Source organism: Amphiprion ocellaris, chromosome 5, assembly GCF_022539595.1.
Source record: "Amphiprion ocellaris isolate individual 3 ecotype Okinawa chromosome 5, ASM2253959v1, whole genome shotgun sequence".
Classification (NCBI taxonomy): Eukaryota; Metazoa; Chordata; class Actinopteri; family Pomacentridae; genus Amphiprion; species Amphiprion ocellaris.
In genome coordinates this window covers 33398937-33425633 of record NC_072770.1, presented here as the reverse complement: position 1 = coordinate 33425633, position 26697 = coordinate 33398937, and the positions used below count along the sequence as shown (strand labels likewise).

At 39.5% G+C, this 26697-nt stretch overlaps 1 protein-coding gene across 1 annotated transcript; it reads right to left on the bottom strand.

The window, feature by feature from the left end:
* Nucleotides 1-758: 758 nt before the first annotated feature.
* On the bottom strand, nt 759-25680 carry nckap1l (NCK associated protein 1 like). The gene is made up of 31 exons (XM_023284630.3): nt 25508-25680; nt 24139-24249; nt 23502-23594; nt 22808-22864; nt 20969-21111; nt 19982-20072; nt 19045-19182; nt 18432-18480; nt 17767-17923; nt 16882-16938; nt 16667-16763; nt 16331-16440; nt 14234-14366; nt 14001-14082; nt 13855-13913; nt 13601-13746; nt 13302-13434; nt 12797-12916; nt 12297-12436; nt 11435-11566; nt 10140-10358; nt 9685-9815; nt 7877-7974; nt 7022-7115; nt 5910-5992; nt 5654-5734; nt 4188-4281; nt 3968-4084; nt 3242-3351; nt 2043-2132; nt 759-1348 (listed from the first exon to the last, which is right to left on the bottom strand). Exons 1-31 carry the CDS (start codon nt 25595-25597, stop codon nt 1232-1234), a joined length of 3372 nt encoding a protein of 1123 aa, XP_023140398.2. The 5' UTR covers nt 25598-25680; the 3' UTR covers nt 759-1231.
* Nucleotides 25681-26697: the final 1017 nt, after the last annotated feature.

Genomic DNA, 26697 nt, shown 5'->3' with positions numbered 1-26697 from the left:
AGGTCTGGTAGGTGCTTAATGGAAAATGTGATGAAATAAGAATGAGCAAACCTGTTGACTGATATGTGGCCATTCCCCAGACACGCAAAAGATGAAAATGTAAAAGGAAGGAAGGATAATTATGTGTGTGTGCATAAATGGCACATTATATCTCAGTAGATCTTGTTATATATTGTGTTCAGTGACTTTGCATGCACACAACAAACACTGACTCACTCCCACTGTTTATTCTTGTTTATGAATAACAGTATTGCATTGTTATTTGGTTTTGTGCTGTTTTCAGGATCTGTCATTTGTTTATTCCATAAATGTGTAAATGTTGCCTATAGTGGGAATTGAGCCTTTTGTGCTCTTGTGAGAAGGCTGAGTCCCTTGGCCTCAACCTTAAATACACTTTGCACATAGACACACACACACACACATCCACAACTGTACGCAAACAAAAGTAAGCAGCCGTATCTCCAGTGTGGCAACCGAACGGAAATAGCTGTAGCATGAGCTGAATGGGAAGGGTGGAGACAGAAAAGAAAGGGAAAAAAGGAAGGAATACAAGGACGGTGCTGGCTGCAAAATATAATGACGATAGCGCTGCCTAAAATTAGCAAAGAGCACTTTCAGCTCTGTAAAGCTGGAGTGCATCATTTAAATTGTACATGAAATATGAAGAGGACGAGGAGGAGAGATGGGAGGGTAGCGAGGGCAGACTGGAAATAGACAAAGCACATATGTTGAATACAGACAAAAAGAAAACAAGCATGTTATTATTGTTTTGTTTTGTTTTTAATTTGGTTAAAATCGCAAGAAATAATGTTACACACCAACTGTTAATACCATCATCTATGTAACACTGGTTGCGGCTCAAGTCTAAAAATATTTAAAAACATGTTTATGGCAAAAGTAAGTTTAAAACTGACAGAATTGACCTGAGCTGCTGATGAGAATTATTTAAGCTGACATTAGCAAAACTACTGATCTACATCATGATTCTGCACCATGAAAGCAAGTCTAGATCACGTAAAATGAGGGAAGAGGATTTTTTAAGAGGGTACATACAGAGTTCTGACTCACAGGAATCAACATGTACTGCGATCAAAATATCCAAGGCCACGTTTAACCTGGAGACCTGCATGAATCACAGGCTGCCGAGTGGTGATGAAAGCAGAGCATGGATGCTCGCTGAAAAACTCTTTTGGATAAATAACAGTTAAACTAAAAGCATCTAACAAAGTCTTCAGCCCAGAGTGACAACGAAGGACCTGTACACTTCCCTGTAGGCGTTTCGGAGGAGAACATACGGGAAGCAGCTCTCCAGCATGTCTTGGCTCAAGAACGGAGACTCCTCCACAATCTAGATGAATCACAGGAGTTTTTCTCATTGTTAACATATCCAGTTAAGAGATCAGTAGCCATAAGTGCTTTTGATCATCCTTAAAAACAACTTACTCATCGTTTCATTTTTCAAAAAGTCATTCCCTTAAAATAGCTGCACAGTGAAATTCGTAAGAAATGCTACTTAAATAGGACGATATTGAATGTTTGTTGGGAATTTGAGTTTTCACATCAGTGGGATGATATGTGTGGGACTGACTTAAAATAAACTAAAGTTCCTGTGTTCATGATAGTAAAGGATCACATCTTCCAGTGAGGCTCACTGAGGTATTTTTGATCATTTACCACAGTAATAAAGAGGAATAAACCACAGTATAGATTATAGATACGGGGGATGTGATAAAATTATAATACTTTAACCTAAACATTAAAAATTGACCTTCTAATTGGCATTTTTATTGTGGCAAAAGCTCTCTTCATCAATCTAAAATTGTAGAACCCCTTTAAAATATGCATAATTACTATAAAGTTCATTTATTAGTGCTTCAGAGATAACCAGCAAGCCATTATAGAAGACACTGCAGGTCTGATGGGTTATTGTAAAGAGAAAAAAATTCAGTTAATTAAGGGTCATAAGGTTTTCCATTAGTCAAGTTCTAATCCCACAAATTCCTTATTGCATTTTTAAAGTAAATGAATCCCTATGACCCTACCATGTGTAGGAGCAGGTAGACGGACTCGCGGTTTTTGCTCTCCACTCTTTCTACATTTTGTCCCAACTGAAGCAGAGCGGAGGAGGCCAGCTGTGGAGTGACAGGAAGTTTAAAAGAGAAGAAAATCAAACAACTGGAACGTTTTCACGCTGCTGGACTTGACCTCAACTGGGGCAAAAGGTTGGCAGTGTCTTGAGAAAGCTCTTCAAATCAAATACTGTCAGAGTTGTGTGCCCAAGAAAACCATTTGTCCTTCGTCATGTGTCTTTTACTTTTAGTGGCTTTAATAAAGGTCTCAGCACTAAAACACAGTCATGAAACTCACCTGTGTTTCCTGTGAAATGGTCTTATTTAGAACATTCACTGCTGTCCAGGTCTGTGAGGGATGCACTGTTCAGCTGAGTGAGTTTTCCTTCCCAGGCTTATGTCATGTGAATAATTTTTTACATTTATTCCACATTAAAAGTAAAGTACTTATTAGAGAAAAAGAAGTAGTTAACGCTTCTATTTTGTCTATAATGAGATGTCTAAGTGCTTTGTTTAGTACTTGTTATAAGAATATATGAATATAATTAAATTTGATTGTATAGAATCTGTGACGAATGTTTTTTTTTGAATTTGTATGATTTCAAATACTGTAATTTAATTATTGGTTCTCAGGATTTTCTATGTTTGATCCTTCCATGTCGGCTCTTCGTATCACTGTGAAGCAGAATTTACCAAGCGTTGGATTGTTCACCCAATAGGGAACGAGAACTGGGTTGAGACCATCATGAGGCAGGTTAGTTTTGCCCTACTGATGATGTGTTGTTCCAGTTACTATTGCAACAACAACAACACATCATCAACACATCATACTACAACAATATAGGACAATAGATCTTGAGCTTTACACAGTCGACAACATCTTGAATATGTCACCTAGCATCCCAATGTTACTGTGATCCATTTAATTTGACCAAGGTTTACAAAAAAATATCCAGGAATAGTGTGAAGCTCCCAAAAGATTTGGAATAATTCCCTATTTTAATACTAATAATTATAACAACAGCTTAAGATGCTTAATAAAGGGGCTGCAATCAGTGGCATGTAAAGAGTGGTCAGATGTGTATAATATTTGCCAATCCTACATAACAATGAACATCTCCCTCTTTGTTTCCAAACTTTAAAGTTTCCATAACAAAATGTTAACCACTCACCATGAGAAACTCTTTGAGCTGCTGCTCTACGCTCTGGTTCTGAATGGTGAACATGGCAGCAGCCAGCTGGTTGATGGCCGTCGCTAAGCAGTGGATGTTGTTGTTGTGACCTAAGGAAATAAAAAATACAAAAGGCATTAATGAAAAATAGAATAGCATGTCCCGTAATTTAGCCACAAAGAGGATGTTTTTGTAGCCCAGTGATTGGAGAAATCTACTTAATGATCTGCAACGTTTAAGAGGAAGCATGCTGAGCGCATTTCCGCAGGGTCACTGGCTAGATTTATTTAAAATATGTCAATGGAAAATAGAGACAAAGAAAATAATCTATGACAAAATGCCACTTTGTGCTTTGATAGAAATCTGAGCTATTTACTGCTCTTAATGTTTCAGTCTAGGCTCTGAGCCAAGCGGTTAGGGTCGGCAAGGCCACATGCCAAGAGCAACCGTATCAATGCACGTCAGCTGCAGTTATCTGTAAACAAAAGCCTCTCAGCACAAACGTGTTTCTCATTAACCAACTTGCTTTGCTTCGGACCATGTCAGACTGGAAAGTATGCTACACGGAGATGCTAATAAGCCTCATGTTCCTGGGTGGAGTCCCTCATTTTACACATCAGCAGCTGGTAAATAATGGCTGGAAGTACAAGTGATTAGTGTTGGTTTGAGGGCTGCCTGGAGAATAATTACTGTCAAGCAAGCTGAAATGAATGAACGAACGTGCACCTCCATGCTCTCGGCTGTAGTACGAGTTGGGGTCCAGGGCCAAGGTAGGCAGGGACACGGCGATGTAGACAAGCAACAAACGGGACAACTTGTACTCCTCATCAATGGATGTGTTGTCTGCAAGGTTGCAATAAATTACAAATGGAGAAATAAAAGAACGCTCTGTCTTCCTGGTGAGTAAACTGTTAAAGCACAGCGTGTTGTGTAGTTTTAGTGTTACCTGTCTGCATGCTGCCAATAGCTGCAACGAGGGCAGGATCGATATCGCACGGCAGGCCTGCAGCAGACGCCAGCTCAAAAACGCTCAGAGTCACCTGTAAGGTCATGCAGCATTAAGGGAAGTGTATCTATAATAAGCAGTTTGAAGCTTCCGCACCAAGGAGGTGAAAATGCTGACATGAGGTGCATTTAACCCCTTCGCACGCAGTTTTCCCTTTTAGTGCTTCCACAGTTGGGTCTCTTTAGTGTCTCTGCGTCAAACTATATCAAATGGATGGAATTTCTTGAAATGTGGTGCAAATGTTCAGCTGGACTCAAGAATGAAGTGATTTGATTTTGATGGTCAAAGATCAGGTTACTACCAACTCCCAAAACACATTTTTGGTCACAATTCTTATTTGATACAAAATGTCACACAGATATCTGACAGAATACAATGATGAAGTGATGACATTTTAAATCCACAAGGTCAAAGATCAAATCTAGACAGACACTGATTTAACTGGAGGCACACTGTTGTAACTGTGTGGTGTTTTTATGTTCTCCTTCACTTTCCCTTGAATCTGCACGTCATGCGTTTTTAATGACTGAGCCGCTGTGGTCCAAATTGAACGCTTCTTACATTTTACCGTCCAACCGACTTCTCCGAAACACAGCCAGTGGGATGCTTTTCTATGTTTTGCTTTTCATATGACAGCAACAGAAGTGACATACACCATATTCTTCCAGGAGTGACACTAAACTAGCGGTGGGTGTCTTTGTCTTGACGCTCGGCTTTTGATCTTGCCCTATTTCTGGTTACATGCATGGTTGGCCTGTCTGGGCAGAATGTTTCCACTAATGTGGTTCAGAGAGCAGAGCTGCAGCAGCGATCAGAGTCTCTCACGGAGGCACGAGGAGGGCTGCTGACGTCTTTGGGGTTATCCTGGCCCAGGCTGTGGCACGGCTGTCATGCTGTACTCAGAGGCCAGACGTCAGTACAGGGAAGGAGAGTTCATGAGTCACAGTCACACAGATTACCCCAGAGGGAGATAAGGAATTTAATTTGGTTAGTACTAAAGAACCAAAAAAAAATTGTTTCTCTTAAGCCCCTTAGCTCAGATTTACCATTGCTTTTTGTCTATTATTTAAACATATTAAATTCTGCCACACACACACATGCTGTATTCTCCATTTCTTAGCCTTTGATGACAGTCCATCACCTCATCAACCTTTCCAATCTCAAAGGAAACAGACATTTTGTCAATACAATAACAGGCCTTCAGTACAAATTTTCCCACAATAAGGTAACCCATTGAAAACAAACTGTGAATACACTGTTGGTAAACTGTGATGTGATGATTCTTGCACAGTGAAAACCTGATTACTGAACGTTTGTTCCTCAGTGGGATTCTAACATATGGATGACTTTTTTTTATTTTTTTTACCGTTTAAATTTCTTGACATGGGAGAACAGCTGTGCTTTACCTTAATGTCAGTTTCAGGAGAGATGAGGTCTCTCAGGCACTCGATGGGCCCCATCAGGTAGGGACAATGCTTTTGCAGGATCTAGATTGCAGAATTATACAACACAATATTACTGGGATCATCCATAACAAAGGAGAGACTTTTATATATAATGTCAAGGACTTAAGATAATATCAGCTCCACATATATTTCATATCTACACCACACTCTACACAGTTTCATTATATAGGTTATATAATAAAATCTTGGACAGTACATCGTTCAGACAGTTCTGTGCCATTGATCTGAAGGACAGGATCACCCCGATGATGGTCATCCTCTTCAGCACGTTCTCTCCACCTACATGCACATATAGAACAAATCTGAGCTTTACACCTGTTGTCTTTATACTGTACTTAAGCATGAAACGAAACTGCTCTGCTAGCGCAGTGTCCCCAATTATAACACTGTGGGTGAATGTGTGACAAATTGCTGTTGTAACAAACAAAAGCATGCCATTACTGATAACAACAAATTGTTAAGGGTTTGACAGCACAACCGGTTATTTGCACTTAATTAACTTGTGGCTCCTACATGGATGAGAATGTCACTCTGGGGGATCAGGCTGAGGCTTAAGATCATATATTATCATGAGAATTTAATGAGACCTGAGATGAGCTTGTGATTACAGTCTGAAGAAGAATAGATGTTGACGTGTCATGCGTTGGAGTAGGAAAACCATGCGGTGGAAAAACCCTTACACAGTAAAAAAATAAATGAAAAAAATCCCACATTTAAACTCTTACTGGTAATCGTTATCATCAGAATCTAAAGTATTACTGGATTATCATTGCATTGATGCATAACTGGCATTTTTCTGTTGTAATAAGCAGAGCTGGATCTTAATTGAACAATAAATAATCTATTCATACCGTATGCCTAAAATGTAAAAATCTTAAGTAGCAATGCAACCTAAAACTAGAGCAATCAAATGCACTTTAAGGAGCAAAAACTAGGTGTTTAAGTAGAACATATAGATGCATAAAATGGAACTTCAAAAGCCTACTTTAGCACAGTACTTACATAAATATACTGGTGGAATTTCTAACTCTTATTCTTATTTATCCATTTACTGGCACCTGATTGCTGTTTGCAGTACTTGATACTTGTTTCTGGAGAAGAATGAAAGTGACTGTGGTCTATGCTTAGATTATTTTTTCTACAGTACTCCCCCTCACTTCTTAGTATCGTTCTTCTTCTAATCTGTTTCGTATTTGCTCTTCTCACCTTTTACTTTTCATCAGATCCTCCTCTTCCAGTCTCCTTTTTTCTACAGCTCTTTTCAGCACCTTTACCTCCTCCATCACATCTTCCCTCTGTACTTCTCACCTGTCAGCCTCTTTTTCAGATTGGACATTTCCTCGGGCTTATCAAAGTTGTTCTTCATCTGCACCAGGATGTCCATGTTCTCAATCACCATTTTCTAAGAAGAGATGAAAGTGAAATAGGTAATAAAACCACTTACAGTACGGAGTTACAATGGTGAGGTCATAACTGTGACAGGTCTGTCTGGCGGTAAATCCTGCAACTTCTCGCTTCAGTTCCAGGTGTCAAAATGGGAAGCATGACGCAGTACAGCATTATTAACTGTGTGTGAGGATCTAGAGTTTGTTTTAGAAGAGATCTACAGGTTTTATGCCCTAAACTGCCTCTACATGAGCCTTTTTTACACAGTACAAGGAAGTCAGTAAATGTATTTTAATTAACTTATATTCATAGACTGTGACTACATCTTTGCTAGCAAAACTAATATATTTGGAAATGACTGTGACTTTTTGACAAAATATTATGAAATTGAAATGTATAATGTCTCATTTCCGTGAAAAAAGCCTTTTCAATTTACATTTCCTTTTTAACAGAATTTAAAACTGATTCCAAACAGAAGTCAGTGAACTGTATGAATAGACTGTGTTTAGTTATTTCATTGTGCCTTTGTGTCCCTATACAAAGACAATAATAACTGCTCTCTAGCTTGATAATTTGTGGGCTTTAGAAGCCAAACTGCCACACTTACTGCATTGTCTGCTGCACACAAACAGCCAAAACACCTAATGCAAGAGATCTGACGAGATGTGATAGAAAACAAGAGCTAAATTTAGCTTAAACTAAATTTGACACATCAGTGTAGATAATACAAACCACTAGTTTACATTTTTAAAACAAGTCCATCGCTCCACACTGTACCTTCAGCTCGCTGACTTGAGAGGTGATGTGCCACATGAGGTTCTCACTCAGAAACTTCAGGCCATATGGACCCAGCAGCTCTGCCAAAGCCTGTAACTCTGTTTGAAAGTTCACATGAATAATTTAAGTATTGTGGTTAACATGTTGCCCTGTCTACATGAATTCACAAAAGAAAGCTTGAGTGAAGATGCACTGTTTCTTTACACCGTTTTTACGGGAATCAAATGCAAAGCTTGACTTTCTACTAGGGCTGCACAGTGACTTGGTGGTTAGCATTTTCGGCTTGCAGCTAGAAGATCCCCGGTTTGCATCCCTGCCTTCCAGGGATCTTTCAGTGTGGAGTTTGCATGTTCTTCCTGTGCATACGTGGGTTTCTCTGGGTACTCTGGCTTCCTCCCACAGTCCAAAAACATGCTCAGGTTAATTGGTAACTCTATAATGTCCGTAGGCGTGAATGTGAGTGTCTATATAATGTATTTCGCCCTGCGATAGACAGTCCCCGTCTTCGCCCTAAGTCAGCTGGGATTGGCTCGAGCCCCCCTGCGACCCTAATAAGGATTAAGTGGCGTCTAGATAATGGATGGATGGACTTTCTACTAGTGAAACAGATGATAGAGATGATTCAATGTAATTTCTAAGTGTCTGAATCAGTCAGACAGAGGCGACTGCAGCTATTAGACCTCTAACTCGGCTTGACATCTACATGAATATGGATGCACAGGGACGTGGGTGGCTAAAATTGGAAATGGTTAATGGATGTGCAGGTGAGTCACTGTGAGGCAAGTAGATACCTCACTCTGGAGTCAGTATAGACAATAATGATGTAACTGTGTGGGAGCGTCTACTTAAGTGCAGCGGTCTCCTTTATAAATGCATGTATACTGTTCATGTTCGCTTGTGTGTGCGTGAGCCATGGTTTGACGTGGTGTGAATATAGCCTAAATACAGTCACAGGTCCACTACTCATACGAGGTAGTGTGGAGGAGGATCAGGAGGCTGTGTGGAGGAGAAACAAGTGATGCTGGAATAGTTATGAGGCAGCGATGGGAGAGTGGGGGAGATGAGAAGCAAATTCTGAAGTTCACATCAGCCAGGCAGAGTCAGAATAAATTGGACGACACGCGGTGTGGAAGAAATCGCCACACACCACCGCGATGACAAGCTTCACATCCTCTTGAGCAACAACGCTCCGTCTGCATGCGATGTGTGACAGGAGTGAACAAGATCTACAAGTTGTGTCATTTAATAAGTGTGAGTCATCTCTTGGATTGGTGATCCTTGTGATCATTAAAACTCTGGGCACAGAGAAACTTTTCAAACCTGTCAAATATAAAACTGTATTTGCAAAAAATTAAAATGACAAAAAAAGTCTCTCTTACTCACACTTTTTGACACTATTCTCATAGAGTAAAATATGTTTAAGAATGCAACAAGGGAACACCCCATGTCTAAAATACTTTATAAGGCTGCACCTTAAAAATGTGAAGTTACTGTACAACATAGACAAGCTCAAAATAAAACCTCTCAAAAGTTGAAGTTGTTGCTATGGATACTAAGGGCTGCACATCACTGATAAATGCCTTGTGAATTGCTTTATCCCACAATGTAACATGCAATAAAGGTCAAAGAATAATTTCCTCATTACCACATGTGCTGCTTTTATATTATTTGTCTCACTTATCTGTCAGTACCTTTTTGTGAATTTAGAAGTGATAGTTTAAAAAATGTGCAAAAAGTAGCACTTCTAACTTTTAACACTTCCATGCTTACTGTAGATAAAATTACCATAATCAAGCTCCAGTGCTGACCTGTAATATCTGAGAACTCCTCTGCTCTGAAAGTTGGTTCATTGTCAGTAGTCTGGCTGACAAAGCACTGCATTGTGGGACAGTGGACGATGAGGGAGTTGCTCGCTTGACGCAGAAGACTTTCCAGGAACCTGAGATGCAGAAAGGAAACACACAAAACAAGATATAATTTCCTCAGCAACTTTGATTTCCAATTAAACAGCATGAGGTGAGAGACAAAGAGAAAGTAAGAAAAGGAGACAAGGCTGAGAATGTTCTGGATGATGCACTTCTGTGTGCTGCAGTACAAGTTGTGCAACATGCATGTGTAGTTCTGCTTCCTGTGGGTTTCTGTGTGTGTGTGAGGTTTATGCTACAGATGGCAATACGTGAATATATACTTGGATACATATGTTTTTAAAAAAAAAAAAAATCAGATGCAGTGCACAATAGGTACGCCTATATATCACACACACCAGTTTGTGTAGATTGTGGTGACAGTCTGGGCTCCGCGGGAGTCCAGCGGCTGCGTTTGCTGCAGCAGGACACTCTTCACCAGCCGGGTGACGTCCACATTGACGTAGCTGGAGAGGCTGTGCAGATTGGTTGTATAGGCCCTTATCCCTGCCAGGAGGTCAGAGGGGCGGGCTATCTCCTGGGTGGTCTGGTTGTAATTTGCCATTATCACGATGATCCTGGAGAAACAAGTCGAACCAACGTCACTTGTCACCGTGCTGAAGTGGACTGAGGGTGGACAGATGGGACCTTAAAGCAGGTTAAACGAGCCATGGCGACTCGGCCCTACCCTCATTAGGTCAGCACATTCACCACTCCAGGGCTTTGCTGCAAATGTATTTATTTTTGCTGGGAACCTTCGTTCTCTCACCTTTTTTTTTTCTCCCTGACTGTATTTACAGTTTTTGGCCACAGAAGGACTGATCACTGCGAGCATGCTGCTACTCGAGGTCGCTAATTTTAAGGTGACAGGGGAGATAATCATCAGCTAAGACAGGGAGACTAAACAGAGCATATACAGAGAAACATTAGGTTACCCTGGTACCAAGGCCCTAATCTAAACAGCAGTTAGCACTGAAATGACACAGAGCATGGGAGTGACATGATGGATCTCTGTTCAGATTTTTAAGTGGGTGCAACACAGCTTGACGCGAGGGAATTCAGGTTCATTACAGAGATGGAGAAGACATTTCGCAAGAGTCAAGCTTCAAATGATTCCCTGAGTTTCTGGAGGACAAAAACCTGTCTGCACCTCACCAAATAAGTGACACTTTGGAGAAAATGCAGCTTGAGGTGATTTTCAGTTTTCCCAGCGCTCAGTCACACACTGGCAGGAATGATTCCACGTTTTGTATTTAACATTTCTGCACTTTCCGTTAAGCATGCATGACAGCTTGCAGAATAGGAAGCTTTCAGTCAATTAGTTTTAACATCAGCAGAGTAAAAACAGGAAAAATAATGGCATTATGTTAATATGCAGGGTTACACTCGCACAATGTCTTTGTGCACTAGCAGACAAAACCGTAGTTCATGGACAGCTTGTTCCTTTCACAATGAAAGCAGGCACTCATATCAGCAATTATCATATTTCTGGCAGTAATTGTTTACAGAGCTGCTCAAGTGACATCCTCTTAAGGTGCACATGAAGAGGGAGAAAAATCCACAACTGTCACTTCAGAGACTCACTACTTTTTCTACACCTTCAGGACACATTATATCATCCACCGTTATTTAGATAAATGTAATGGCAGCATACTCAGAGAGGCGTGTCTCCAGATGAGAAAGGAGGAACTCTGCGGGAACAACGATGTGGTTGAAGACAATAAAGTCACTGCAGAGACTGTAGGAGGAGCAGAGCTCTGTCAGCATCAGATGCATCTTGTCCACACTAGGAGAAAAAGAAGCGGAAAAGGAGAAGGGACGACGCAGGTCTTTAGGAAATTAGGACAAATATTTTGACAATGACTTTACTGTGGATGTTCTATTCTCAGACAATAAGGTAATAAAGATCTTAAAGAAACCGAGGCAAAGGGGAGGAAAACTGAGATGAGAGAAAGAGACAGAATTACAACTCTTCAGACTTAAGAGCCCTCTGAGTGTGGCTAAATACAGAATATGACCAAACAATGAAAACACCAAAATAAACTTGATGCCAGTAAAACTGCTATGTGGTTCTCTCTAATATGTTGAGGTGTTTTGTTTCTAACTTTTACTGGTTTGATTCAGTACTTGTCCACACTGACTGATTCAATTTGAAGGCAATAAAGTTCAAAACAAACTGTGTCTTGCAGTCAAGACCATTTTCATCCTGTCTTCCTAGTAATTGAAGGCAAGAAATGCATCACTGGTTGAAGAAAGAAAACTGAAAATGTCAGCAGAACTGAAGCCACAGTGCAGAAAGAGAATCCAACATCGTCGAGTGTTTATCTAACAACTACTTCACTTGAGCCAGTTCTGTTGATAATGCTGCACATCTCCAGAAATCTGGGATGCATCAGTTACACTCAGATTTACTCTAAACTTCTGCCAGTTCAGCATAATGATCAAAGGTTCAGACAGTGTGAGATAAATAGAGGACATGATGGGAATAATCAAAGGAAATAAAGGGAGAAGCTGACTTCGTCGCGACTGTCCGGTCTTTCCTCAAACTCTCAGCGCCTGGCTTCTCTTTCTGGACCTCTCCTTTTTTCTGCACGGGCTTCTTCTGCTTTCGGTGCCGAGCTGCACTGATGGTCTCAGCACAGTGCTTGGGCAGCAGCTGAGGGGTTTTCACGTGGAGAATTGGATGCAAAGAAGGAGAGAATGAGCACAAAAGAAACATAGAGAGAAAGGGTGAAAGAATTAAAACCAGGCAAGCAAATATTACATATCATCCTTAAAGACAAACAAGTAAGATTGCTCTATATAGTCATATTTTCATAAACAGATTAGTGAAACAACACCACTATACTAATCAACTCCAGACTTTTAGACCTGTCTTATCATTTTATTCAAATTCCCAAGTGTGTTGATTGCCTCCAGCTAGTGTGATTATATTTGGATATGAACCAGCACAGAATCAATCTCTGCTGGATAATTAGTTTTTTTTTTTCAAATCTGAAATAGACTCAGACTTCACCTGGTCATGGAGGTTGCGCTGCTCGGCACATATCTCTAACACAACACTGCTGGTCTGCTTGGCTATCTGCTCCAGGAAGGTCACACACAGGCGTAGACTCTTCTTCTCCATACTGTCCATCTAGACACACAAGCGTAGAGTGAGACCGTGCAAACAAGTTGACACACTGAATCCACAGGTAGGCATGCACAAAATACTATGCAAACACAGTGTACACTAATTATCAATCTGTTGGAAATAGAAACTGTTTCAGATGTTTTTAGTTTTGCAGACTAAGCTGGCAAAAGGTGCAAATAAGCATGTACAGCATATCCCTGTCAATAATCACTCATTCCCTTGTGTTGAGTAGCATCAACAAAGTAATGTCTCTATTTCTATACAAACTGAAAACTTCAGCATCAATGCAGACTGCATGAAACAAATGTCAAGATCCACCATGCAGTTTGAGAGTTGGAAAACTAACTCCTAATAACTACTGCTCTTCAGCAGGTGACTGAACACTGACCTCTTCTGGGCAGAGCGGGTGTCCACAGTGACCAAAGTGAGAACAGACGGACGGGAAGGCCATGAGGTAACGCTTCATAGTCATCTCCTCACTGCTCTGGATGAACATCTTCTCAAAGACGCGAGGGTAGAAACTGAAAGCACAGAGGATAAGCAGTTATCGAAGAGGAGAGGAGAGGAGAGGAGAGGAGAGGAGAGGAGAGGAGAGGAGAGGAGAGGAGAGGAGAGGAGAGGAGAGGAGAGGAGAGGAGAGGAGAGGAGAGGAGAGGAGAGGAGAGGAGAGGAGAGGAGAAGACTGACCAGAGGATGGACACATCAGATGTCTCCTGCAGCAGCTCTTCCAGACTGTCCACAGTCCTTGTGTGAAACTGGATCATGTTCATCACCTTTGCCAAGTCAGGATAGTCTTTTAGTGGGAGAGGGGCCTTATTCACACTTGTGTAGGCCTGAAGCAAAGGATGAAGAAAACGTGTGATATCTCCATACATTTCTATATCTCACACTCTCAAATGAACACTACATGACATATGAAGCTGTGCAACACATCTGCATACCTGTAATCTTAACCAGTCGAGTCTAAGCGCTCTGAAATCAAACTCTTCTTTGTTGTCCACTGCAAAGAAAAATACATAAATGTTATTATTAGATCATTAATATTAATTTTAAATGTGGATGATGCTCAGTATTTCCTTGTGATTACCTTGTTTGATTGAGAGGGCAGACAGGGTTGAGACAAACGAGGTCATCAGGACTGATTCCTCCTCTGGACACACATACATGTTCTGTAGTGAATAAAGATGATTTGATTGTGAGTAACAGATGCAATTAGCATCATTGTTTTTATTCCTGCCATGTAGAATTTAAAATTGTGGAAACACTCCTGTTCATTTTCAACAATTCATGTGCTCATATGCACTTGCTAACAGCAGGTACCTGTATGGTGTCATTGAGGACCAGAGCATCATACTGTGCCAGGTACTGAACATGGTAGCGCTGAACTACGTGGATGTGTTTTCTCATTAGACCTCTTAATTTCTCCATGTGGAACAGCAACTCAGCCATCTGACTGGAGAAAAAGGAAACAAATCAACACCAGACACAGAAATACTATTAGTTATTTCTTTGCAGAATTAAAATGTTAAATCCACTGTAAAATCTCATCTGCATAGACAACTTTGCTGTGTATAACTGCTGCAGTATGTGGCACTGCTGCTTTTCTTACTTACTACCAAATGAATACAAGATGTTTTGTGATTGTTATGGCCTCATTTACTTCACTGCTGATGCTCTCTCTGTGATTGAAATTCAACGGATAACTTCCATACTTCTGCACACTATTATGGCAGAGATACACACATGGACAAAATTGTTGGTGCCCCTCGGTTAATGAAAGAAAAACCCACAGTGGTCACAGAAATAATTTGAATCTGACAAAAGTAATAATAAATAAAAATTCTATGAAAATTAACCAATGAAAGTCAGACATTGCTTTTGAACAGTGGTTCAACAGAATTATTTTAAAAAATGAACTCATGAAACAGGCCTGGACAAAAATGATGGTACCCTTAACTTAATATTTTGTTGAACAACCTTTTGAGGCAATTACTGCAATCAAACGATTTCTGTAACTGTCAATGAGACTTCTGCACCTCTCAGCAGGTATTCTGGTCCACTCCTCATGAGCAGACTGCTCCAGTTGTCTCAGTTTTGAAGGTTCCTTCTCCAGACGCCATGTTTCAGCTCCTTCCACAGATGTTCAATAGGATTTAGATCAGGGCTCATAGAGGCCACTTCACAATAGTCCAATGTTTTCCTCTTAGCCATTCTTGACTGTTTTTAGTTGTGTGTTTTGGCTCATTATCCTGTTGCAAGACCCATGACCTGCGACTGAGACCAAGCTTTCTGACACTGGGCAGCACATTTCTCTCTAGAATACCTTGATAGTCATGAGATTTCATTGTACCCTGCACAGATTCAAGACACCCTGTGCCAGATGCAGCAAAGCAGCCCCAGAACATAACAGAACCTCCTCCATGTTTCACAGTAGGGACAGTGTTCTTTTCTTGATATGCTTCATTTTTGCGTCTGTGAACATAGAGCTGATGTGCCAAAAAGTTCCAGTTTTGTCTCGTCTGTCCATAGGATATTCTCCCAGAAGCTTTGTGGCTTGTCAACATGCAGTTTGGCAAATTCCAGTCTGGCTTTTTTATGATTTGTTTTCAACAATGGTGTCCTCCTTGGTCGTCTCCCATGAAGTCCACTTTGGCTCAAAGAACGACGGATGGTGTGATCTGACACTGATGTACCTTGACCTTGGAGTTCACCTTTAATGTCTTTAGAGGTTGTTCTGGGCTCTTTTGTTACCATTCCTATTATCCGTCTCTTCCATTTGTCATCAATTTTCCTCCTGCGGCCACATCCAGGAAGGTTGACTACAGTCCCATGGATCTTAAATTTCTGAATAATATGTGCAACTGTAGTCACAGGAACATCAAGCTGCTAGGAGATGGTCTTATAGCCTTTTCCTTTAACATGCTTGTCTATAATTTTCTTTCTAATCTCCTGAGACAACTCTCTCCTTGGCTTCCTCTGGTCCATGTTTAGTGTGGTACACACCATGTCACCAAACAGCACAGTGACTACTTGTAACCCTATAAATAGGCCGACTGACTGATTACAAGTTTGTAGACACCTGTGATGCTAATTAGAGGACACACCTTGATTGAACATGTCCCTGTGGTCACATTATTTTCAGTCTTTTCTAGGGGTACCATCATTTTTGTCCAAGCCTGTTACATGAGTTTATTTTTTAAAATAATTCTGTTGAACCACTGTTCAAAAGCAATGTCTGATTTTCATTGGTTAATTTTCATAGAATTTTTATTTATTATTACTTTGTCAGATTCAAATTATTTCTGTGACCATTGTGGGTTTTTCTTTCATTAACCGAGTTGTACCAACAATTTTGTCCATGTGTGTAGCTGCAGCAGTCCACAGCAGTGGTTTACTTCCTATATACCTGTGACCTACTTGTCAATGTAATCCTCGGGCGTCTTTATCTTTGGCATATTCTCAGAGTGTCTGACGAGCCACAGGACCTCGTCACGAGAAAATGACAGAGCCATGAAGACAAACAGGGCCTTAGGGATTTGATTGGTCCACAGAACACAGAAGATGAATGTTAGGAAAGAGCCTCAACTTCAACTGGTGAAAGTTAAATTACTATGAAATACAATTTGGATGGAAGATGGATCAAAGACATCACAAGTCATGTGACCAGAATTTCATTTTGGAGTCATAACTTGCAGTAATGACATGCTTTAAATTCCTCAAGTACCACTGTTATGCTCCTTACTGTACTTCTACCTTTGGTCCCAGGAGCCCAGGTTCATCTTCCAGAACTTTAAATAATTCCTTCAGCGCTCCTCTCAGAAAGTTTCTCCTCTCTCTGTGCATAGCTCCACTGGTAATAACATTCAAAACATTACGTTCTCACAGCTCGTTCCAAAGTAAATGCACATTGTTGTGTATTTATGGCACAAAAATGGTAAAACCAGTTGTTATTTTCCTTCCAGGCTCACCTGTTGACTATAGCATGCTCACGGCACTCCTTGATGTCTGCGACTCGCTTGCTATATCTGAAAAAAGAAAAGAAAAAAGAATTAACGAGACACAAGCTCATTTCCACTCTTATGCATAGATGGATTAATGCCAGTCTCAGGGATTGATAATATCTTTTTCTTGACATTTATTAACTTCGTGGCAGTTTCGATTTTCAATAGGCCTGTGCTTTAACTATTTTACTATAAATCATAACACACTCATCCCATGGAAAGGATTACTCACTATAATTGCTCTTCAACCTTGTGTCCTCTCTTGCTAACCTTGGTCTATTTTTACACTGAGCTCCTCTCTTATTGCCAGAGTTAAAGTGTCAAGGCATATTTCATTTGTAATTTTGAAATTGCTGAAGGCTGTCTTAGGCTTATTTTACTCATTTTAAACTGAATGTGTATCCAGCAATGTTATGGAGAAGTAGGTTTAGAAAAAAATGAAGTTTACCTCAGCAGTTGCTATGCTGTGGTTGTCAAAAATTCAGCTTGATAATTTTGCACAACTCACATAAGTCATATGGTATTAGCTACTACCAATATGTAATTTCATGAATAATAATTCTCCCTAAAACTCATACATAAAATGATTTGGTATTTGCAAAATATGGCAGTTGAGACTGCTGATGCAGGCTCACTCCATGAGTAATTTACACAATTAAATGAGAGTCACGCTACTGGTGAGGACTCTTCTCTCTCGGAGTACGGCATCTAAGATGCATTTTTAAATCAGTTCCCATTCGTTACTGCTTGAAATATGAGGGTTTATTATTTTGCACCTACTGTCAGTTATCTTGTTTTTAAAATATTTATTCATCAACCGTTTCTCATTGCACAGCAGGACAGATTTCATACCCTTTAATACTGTCGAATAGGTCCTCAGACACCTTGTGTATGTTGAGGACTTCGTCTCTGGTGAGGATGAGGTAGATGCCGCTCCGCAGAGCCATCTTCCACAGCTCCTGGGAAGCCTGGTTCGAATTCAGGCTGCTGTGGCACAACAGAAAGCCGACTACAAGGAGGAAGGTTAGCAACAATCACTATAAAGTCTAAAAAACTGTGGGCATCCCGCGGTTATTTGTGATTACATCATCAATAATTGGGTTAAAGGCTTTGTTTGCTTTTTCTTTTAATCATTAAGATGTGAGGTGTGAAGATTTTCAAAGACAAAATTACTATTCTGGAGATAAGATGGCACAAAAACAATACTAGCACAAAGAGTATGAGCATTACCAAAATCAAAACAGTTACAGTAAAAAAAAAAAAAAAAAAAAAAAAGTAATTTTAAAACTAGCTGTCATTCACTGATAATGTTAAAGTTAATTGTCATTTATGGAAAATGCTAACTGGAAATGTGTCTTAAGCCAGATCCTTTTATTAGTTGTAGTTGTGCTTACATATTTATCTTCATATGTACAAGATGTCAGAGTGTCTGAGATGTGCTGAAAAAACCTGAATCCTGCTAGTACTAATGTGTAATTTGCAAATGTTCACATCCTGTCAGAGGGAGAAACACTTACTAATGATCCATCGCTCCATCACCTCCATAGACAGGTATTCACATGCCATCTGTGGTGGACGACAAACGTATGAGCTGCCAGCACAGACATGTTTACTAAAGCAATCTTTTGGAAAAAAGGAAAAGCCAGTCTGTTTAGGAGGTGACTGTATAGCATATCATGCTATAGTGTCTTCTTTTTTTACACTGCATCGCCACTGTACTCTTGTTTATTTGCAGAGGAAGCTCAGTAGTTTTCTGTGCGTTAGTCTGAGCTTATTGATTTTTTTATTTCAAAGAATTATTGACTGTCCTCCCAAAATGTGCTGATGCAGGAAGTTAAATAAGTGGGTGTTTTTAAATATCCTCTAGTAAGATGGATGTAAGGAAGGAGCAAAGAAGTTAAAAGGCAACACAGTACGTTACGTTGAAATGATATATTATCATTGGAAGTATGAAGGGTGAGAAAATGGGACATAGAGCTCCTAATTTCAATAAGTCTGTATTTGACCTATAGAATAATACATTTGCTGTTAGAGCATCTTGGCTGTGACACCTTCTGTAATTTCTCTTAGCGCCCTTCTCTCTCTGTCACAGATAAATACCAGAGGAGAGGTGAGCAGAGGGGGACTCACAGTGTCACAGCAGGCTGGATCCAGCATGGCAGCTGGAGCACTGAGCAGGCTGAGGAGCTGGGCGCTCCGCCACTGCTCCGCTGGAAGGTTCCTACGTGGGTAGAGCATCTTCAGGGAAAGCAACGCTGTTGTCACAGACTGAGGGGAGGACAGATAGCGGGGGAGATGCAGAGAGAGAGGGAGGGAAAATGAACAAAAGAAGGCAAAATACACAGATATTAAGAGATGGCGGCGCTTCAAACCCCAAATCCAAGGCTCATAAACTGCAGTCTGTGGTTTAAAGCACACACAGTCATACTTCATGATAAACCACAAGCAAAGCCCTTTTAACTGTCAGCGTCTTAGCAGTTAGTGACCTGATGCAAACTCCTGCCTCTGTGCAGCTAAAGTGAGGATTCCAAAGATACCAAAATATGTCAGTTTTGGAAAGATGAGCATAAAATATTTTCATTTGATGGAGTGGTGCAGTCATGAAATCCATAGCAGTAATTTCCTAAGTGAAAACATGATTCTGTTTTCACAATGAGCTGCAACAATATGCTGCTATGATTAATAACAACATATTATACTGCCAGACAGATTGGAATAAAACACTTTAACCACCTTAAAGCTAATAAAAAACATCAAATGGGGAATTGTTTGTTAAGACAGTAATATGATAGGACGGAAGTGTCTATAATTTGGTCTAAATGTTTTGTGTTTAAATAAATAAAGGTATAAAAATATAGAGAGGGGTTGCAAGGAGGAAAACATCCCATTAATATAAGCAGAAAAGTTAATGAAACTGAAAATTTTGTATAATTTATTAACATATTTTTATATATTTCACCTGGCCACCGGCCACCTTTGACTCTGAAGCAAATCATAAAATGTTTTGTACCATTTTCAGCTAATGATAAGCAAGTACACATTTTTTTTTAATGTCAGATGAATTTACCCTTGTATGGGGGCCAAACTCCTCAGTGAGCTTCCTCCAGGGATGATCGTACTCCACAAACATCTGGCCAAGTCGTGGGTATGAGGGGTCACTGCAGATTCAATGTAGCATGCAATTAGTCAGTGGAGCCACAAGAAGAAGAAAAGAAGCAGGACATCATAATAATGATGCGCTACATAAGTACGGTCATCTAGCGGCAGGGATTTTATTGAGGGTACAAATTTAGGCTTTAAGAAATTGAATCATTTTGCACGGCTTAATTTTGGGGCAGCAGAAATAATGAAGAGTTGAGGCCCCTCTCTGGGGGTTTAACTGTGTGTGGTCTTGCTCAAGTCAAATGTGACTTCTATTCCCAGTATAAACTGCTGTGCCTGAGGAAATAAGGCAGGCTGAGTAAACGGTTTATTTTATATCTTATGTTACTGGTAGTACTTGTATTTATTTTACTATGTTCAGTACATTTTATGTGATATTTGCATGCTTTGCAAACCATCCATTTTCTAATTTCAGTTTGATTTGTTTGGTTCTTTATTTCTCTTTACTGTCACCATATATTCTGATTCTATGTTTTATATGATATTTACCTGCTATGTTAAGTGTTTCTAACTTTGTTTTGATAGTGCTATACAAATGAAGATGATATTGTTGTTATTCTATAATGTATTTGTTCATGTTTTCTACCCATGTCTTTGTTTTGAAATGTATGAATACATCCTCCAAAACTGGTGAATACAAACTACCAAAGTACCACTTGGCACAAAAGTTAATGTCAGGCCAATGATGAATTATAATTCTTATTAATTATGACGATCAGCAGAGTAGTCATATTGATGGATGTGGGATTTTTTTTTCAATTAAAGTGCTCAAGGATGGAAAGATGGGATTTTAAGCAGTAGGTAAATGGAAAACACAGTCATCCATCAAATTACACTGTACTCTATCAGTGAGATCAGTGCAGATCCATTCAGTAGTTTTTCATTTCCTTACCTGCTCCCATTGGTCATCTCATGGGCACAGTTGAACATTCCCACCAGAGCCTTCTTGTCGTCGATGCGAGACAGCGTTATGATAACTGACGTGTAGGTGACGATCAGATCCAGGTAATTTTTGGTGAAGTCAAAGTTGACTGACTGAGATAAAAATTGCTGCAGAGTCAGTTGATCTGCAACTACCTCCTTCCAGCTTATAGTGTAATACAGATGCAGCACAGTAAAATGACTTGAGAGATCATCTTGATGGACTTCATGTTTAACATCACAAGCAAGAGGTGCCAATTTAACTCTTCTATTATCTTTGGGGTCACTTTGACTTTCCATGTTTATCATTCAAAAAATAATAGCTGACTTTTTTTTTTTTTTTTTTGCTTCATATTTCATGACTTTTCCTAATTTGATGGGGACGACTGATTGAGCATAAAATTATCATGATAATATTTTCAGTGTGCTGAACACATATTGCATGCACTGGTGTTCCTCTGGAGTCTGATTGACCCCAAGCTGCTTTAGCTGCTTAAAACTTGTCTGTCTGAGTGACCTAACATCCTCACACCTGCAGGTGCAGACTTGATAACTGATATTTCCTATGCTGTGGAGGGTGGGTATTCCCGGCAGGACATTGGTTATTCATGCAAAATATGGGAAGAGCAAACATTTAAAAGCTTGCAGGGCAGCCCTCTATCTGCAATCTGCGGGCTCTTTCACTTGAAAATATCCTGTGGAAAAAGGTTTACTGTCAATGGTGTTTTGGAGCAGACTCTTTGACAGTGTAAGTGACCTAGAGGAGAATGTTTCTGAGACAGAGGATTGTGTTGGGGAGGACCCTGATATTGAAGAATGTTCACCTGATGCGAATAAGATTGTTGACCCTCCTTTTGTCTCTCAACCACCAGCAGACATGATCCCTTCCAAAAATGGAAAGATAATATGGTCCCTTTCTCCTCTTCATCAGCAGGGTAGACTTAGTGCTACTAATATTATCAAAATGGTTCCAGGCCCCACCAGAAATGCAGTCAGCCATGCTAAAGACATCAAGTCATCATTAGAGCTCTTCATTACACTGACTGAAAATATTGTACTTGGGATGACAAATTTAGAGGGGAAGCATCTATATGGGGACAGTTTGAAAAATTTGGATGTAGTTGACTACATTGGCTTGCTGCTTTTGGCAGGAATTTACAAATCAAAAGGTGAAGCAACAGCAAGCCTTTGGAATGTTGAGACTGGAAGGGCAATATTTCCAGCCACCATGTCTCTGAAGACATTCCAAGTTTTGTCCCGTGTCATACAAGATACACTATCTCTAAACTGAAAGTTTGACCTGATGGTGGCACTACAGGAAAGGTCATATCATTGCCAGAACCAATAGGGTTCATACTCTTGGGGTCATAAATGTTGTCAGTAAATAAAATTAAGCATTTTGTATGAAAGATTAATTCTAGTTTAAAAGTTTGGACTGATGGTGATGCTAGAGTACAGGTCAGCTCAGGTTTCATTATCAAGGGTTGCCTGACACAAACTTGGTCAACAATTTTATGTGATGATTTTCTGGAGGCAAATATGCCTGGAGTCAGACTGACCCCAAGGGTAAAATATGTTAGTAATATTTGAGGATAATTGGAGGGTTAATTCAGATAATGAAATCATCCAACAAACATCACCAGGGGCAGTAAGAAGTAAACAACATAAAGTACAAAATGCAACATGGAGCAGTAAACAACATGCATCCGCAGCATGAACTAAGACAGGAGAACAGAGTGACAGCTTTTCAGATTATGAGCAGATGTTGAGTATGACTAAAGCAATTACAAGCCACCCAGCAAATACTTACAATATCAAAGAAGCACTGACAGGCATCGATGGTGTTCAGCAACTCATAAACGTGGTCCTGAGGGAAGAACAGAGAACAGTTAGATTAGAAAACAACGACCTGCACAAGAACAAAGCAATATCTGCATAAAGTCAGGTCTCTAATGAAATTTTCAAAGCATATTATCATTTTTATAGAAACCTGTAGCTTGATAACCATTAACCATTTGCATATTCCCACAGCATCAAGATTGAGTCATTTGCAAGCTCACAAATCCCAGTGATGCCTTTGGCTCGGCTGCGACCTCCATCACAGAAATATGCAAATGTGAAGAAGCTAGTAAAAACTGCAACAAACCACACTGAGGTACAATAAGTGTCCTTGATATTGGGAATATAATCAATTATTCTCTTGATTCAGTATAAACCACTCTATATGTAAATGTATTTTGTGGTAACAAAGTTTAAAATAAAGATAAAATAAAGGGTATACAAAAACAAAGAGGGCTCTGTTTGCTGCAACGATCACCACGGTTTTTCACATTTGTGTTTTCAAATCTGAAGACTGACATACAGCCTTTTTTCACTTGTCTTGAATACTTTTCACTATTTGTTAATTGTCTGATGCTTTGCTTGGGGTCATTTTCTTGTCATGCCAAAGGTAAAATTTTAGGGGGGGAAGATGAGAAGCACAAAACAAATCAAACAAAACTCACCCTGAACTCTATGACATCCATGAAAGAGTCGTAGTAGCTGCTTGTGGCTGTAAGCACTTCAGATTTCTGTCGCTGAATGCTGGTCAGATGTTGCTGTAATGAAGAATAATGAAAACATTACTAGTCAGGTGTGAGGTGGCAAACTGTATGAATCCTTTCTCCAGTGGTTGAACATATCATCTCCCTTCAATATTCAATTAATCAATCAATCAATCCTTAAAAATGCATAAAATTAAATAAATGATGATTATAAATGCGTATAAAACAAATATGAACAGAGACATTTGGACAATGCAGTAAAATCCAATACAAAAAAACAAAAAAAACTGTAACATGCTGTATCTTTCTACATCACAAATATCTTAAATATTTCTTTTGATGCAACGCTTTGTTCTGATAAGCATTATTTTATTATCACAAGAGCAGACTTTTGTTTTCACGAGATAATCATTTTGTCACAACACAGAACAGAAAAGCATTAAATCACAGCATTTTCATTGGATCACACACTGTTATAATTATTAACTGACAAGAAATCTCAGTGAAATCTGCTTGTGATCTTTATAATCACAAAGAAACTAAGCATGAAAAACGATCACCCTGATTAGGTTAGAAAAAGAGTCTGCTTCATACTTACAATGTTTCCTCTGAAGTCGATGTTGGGGAATTTCTTGTTAATATACTTGATGGCAGGTTCCATAGCTTTGTCTGTTAGGATGGAGGGTCGCAGTTTGGGGTCTGCACATAACTGGAACAGAAGTGAGAGAATGAATTATGGGAGGATGTTATTCTCTAATCTTGAGCTGAGGAAGACTGTAGCAGACCCCAAGTGTGATGCCTGAGTGCAGAAGCTTTAATAATGCATGGACCGTAAAATTTCACTGGGCAACATTTTAAAATAGCTCATATTAAGACTCTTTATTTACTACTTCTCCTGATAAATGTAAGCATGGAGTTTGTGCATACTGGTGCTTATACATTACATGTCACAAATGTCTGAATTATCATGAACCAAACATACTTTGACGTGGTGATTTTATAATAGCTAAGCTCCAAACCATGGACCTGTCACAAGTTACTGCTTAAATAATCACATTCCCTGATATGTTTTCTCTGCCAGGGAGGCTGTATTTCGATGACTTCCTTTCTCATTAAACTCGGAAGAGACGTGGCGCACATGTATATCTGGTAGCAAATCTGATTTGGTTTGTGAAATTACATCATAGAAGAATAGACGGTTGGCCCTGGAGCCCCTCTAGTTCAATAGATTTCCTTCTGTTTTGTGTGAGCTTCACAGTTTTCAGTTCAGAACTAAAATTTTGACTGACAGCACAGACTGACTTCCTGATTGCACTTCCTCTTTGGAGAAAAACGCTCAGTTGCAGTTGGGAGATTGTACTGCTCACAAAGTGCAGTCAGTACATAGACAAACCGCACAAACAGCACAGTTTATTTCACATTATCTCATTACTACAGTTTAAGTTACACTGTCTGAAGATTCTCTTGACTTTAAGAAATTGTGCTTTTCTGGATTCTGACTGCTGCCATGCATTCTTAGAGGACTCTGTTGTACTTCCGTGCCTTACAGATGTAAAGTATGTTGACATGTTCTACTTTATCTGTTTTATACATCATTATTTGTTTCTTGTGTGTGTACATGTGTATGTGTGTGTATGTGTGTGTGTGTGTGTGTGTGTGTGTGTGTATATATATATATAAAAGTGATTGCAATCTATAAAATGATCATATTGTTCTCTTTTAACAGCTCTGTGGAAACTGAAGACAAACGTTAATACAAACTAATTCAAATAATATCAAATTTAGTCAATTGCTGAGCAGTGAATAAGTATTTAGTGATACATTTACTCTCAAATGTATCTTTGTTTTGTGCAGTAATTGTCTGTAGGCACATATGTCTGAGAAAATGACCAAAACATGAAGAAAGAAGAAGTTCCTTTTTTCCCGTCTCTGTTGCGTGTACCATTAGTTTCCAAAGTCTCCCTCACCTTCTTAATGTAGTTCATGCGTATCAGCACCCCATTCCCTCTCTCATTGAGGATGGTGAGCTTTTCAGCCAGTTTCTGTTGGTAGTCCATGACTTTGGGCACGCTACACCTCTCCCTCCGTTCAAGCCTTGGCCTCCTGGTCCTTCGTAGCGGAAACAAGTGCACCCAGAGCCTCACCCTGTCACTAGGTCACATGGGGATTGTCAGCAGAGGTGGAGTCATGAACGAAACTGAATGGGAATCACTCATGACATAACTGTATGGGGGGTTTTTTGTTTGTTTTTTTGTTTTTTGTTTTTAAGTTTTTTTAAATAACAGCAGGTATAAATTTGTCATGTAAATGTCAGGATTATAAATTAAGAAAATATCATGAAATTCCAAAAAAGTTGAAAACGGTAAAGTATGGTCTTTTGTGTATTTGCTTTTTTCAGTTACTTTTTATTAAACTGCCTGACTTTGACTTGGTTACTGGGGAGAAAACATAACATTTATAAGTTATTGTCCTGTAAATCAATGTCAAAGTTCTGTTTCCTCACTGTTAAACTTACACTGCCTCTTTTGTTTGCTGCTTCCTTTCCCCCCCCCCTCTGGTAAAAAAAAAACAAAAAAAAGAAACTGAAAAAAACCTTCTGTGACCAGAACCGACTGATAGAACTATACAAATCTGATTATTGGTATTTAAGATCATGATGTTTTGAATATAAAATGATCAAGGACCAGCTATAAAACAGGTCAGTGAAGCAAGAAAGGCATGAATGAAGTTTAAAATCGTTAGAATGTTCTGTTTTTAACCACAAGATGGCCTCATTTACTCACTGAAGCTCAGGTGAATATGGAGCTCAGCTCTGCACCAGTGTGACAAACCTAGACAGATCAGTATAATCCTCAAGCACACAATATCAGAAAAACGGCTTCACCGAAGACACCAACATCAATCAACAAGATACAACAGAAGAGAGTAAAACACAGAATGCAGTACACTATGAAACAAGATATTTGGTGGAAACATTTTGCAGCTTTCTAGATGAATTATTCTTGTACTAATAACAGTCTTACTTCGATGCTGTAGAAATCTGATATACTGGAGGATTCTCAGGCAAGTTTTAAACTGATACTATTCCTGCTGCGTTCTTGCACATTGTCCTGTATTTATGGAAAATCTCTCATGATCACGATCAGAAAACGGCGTG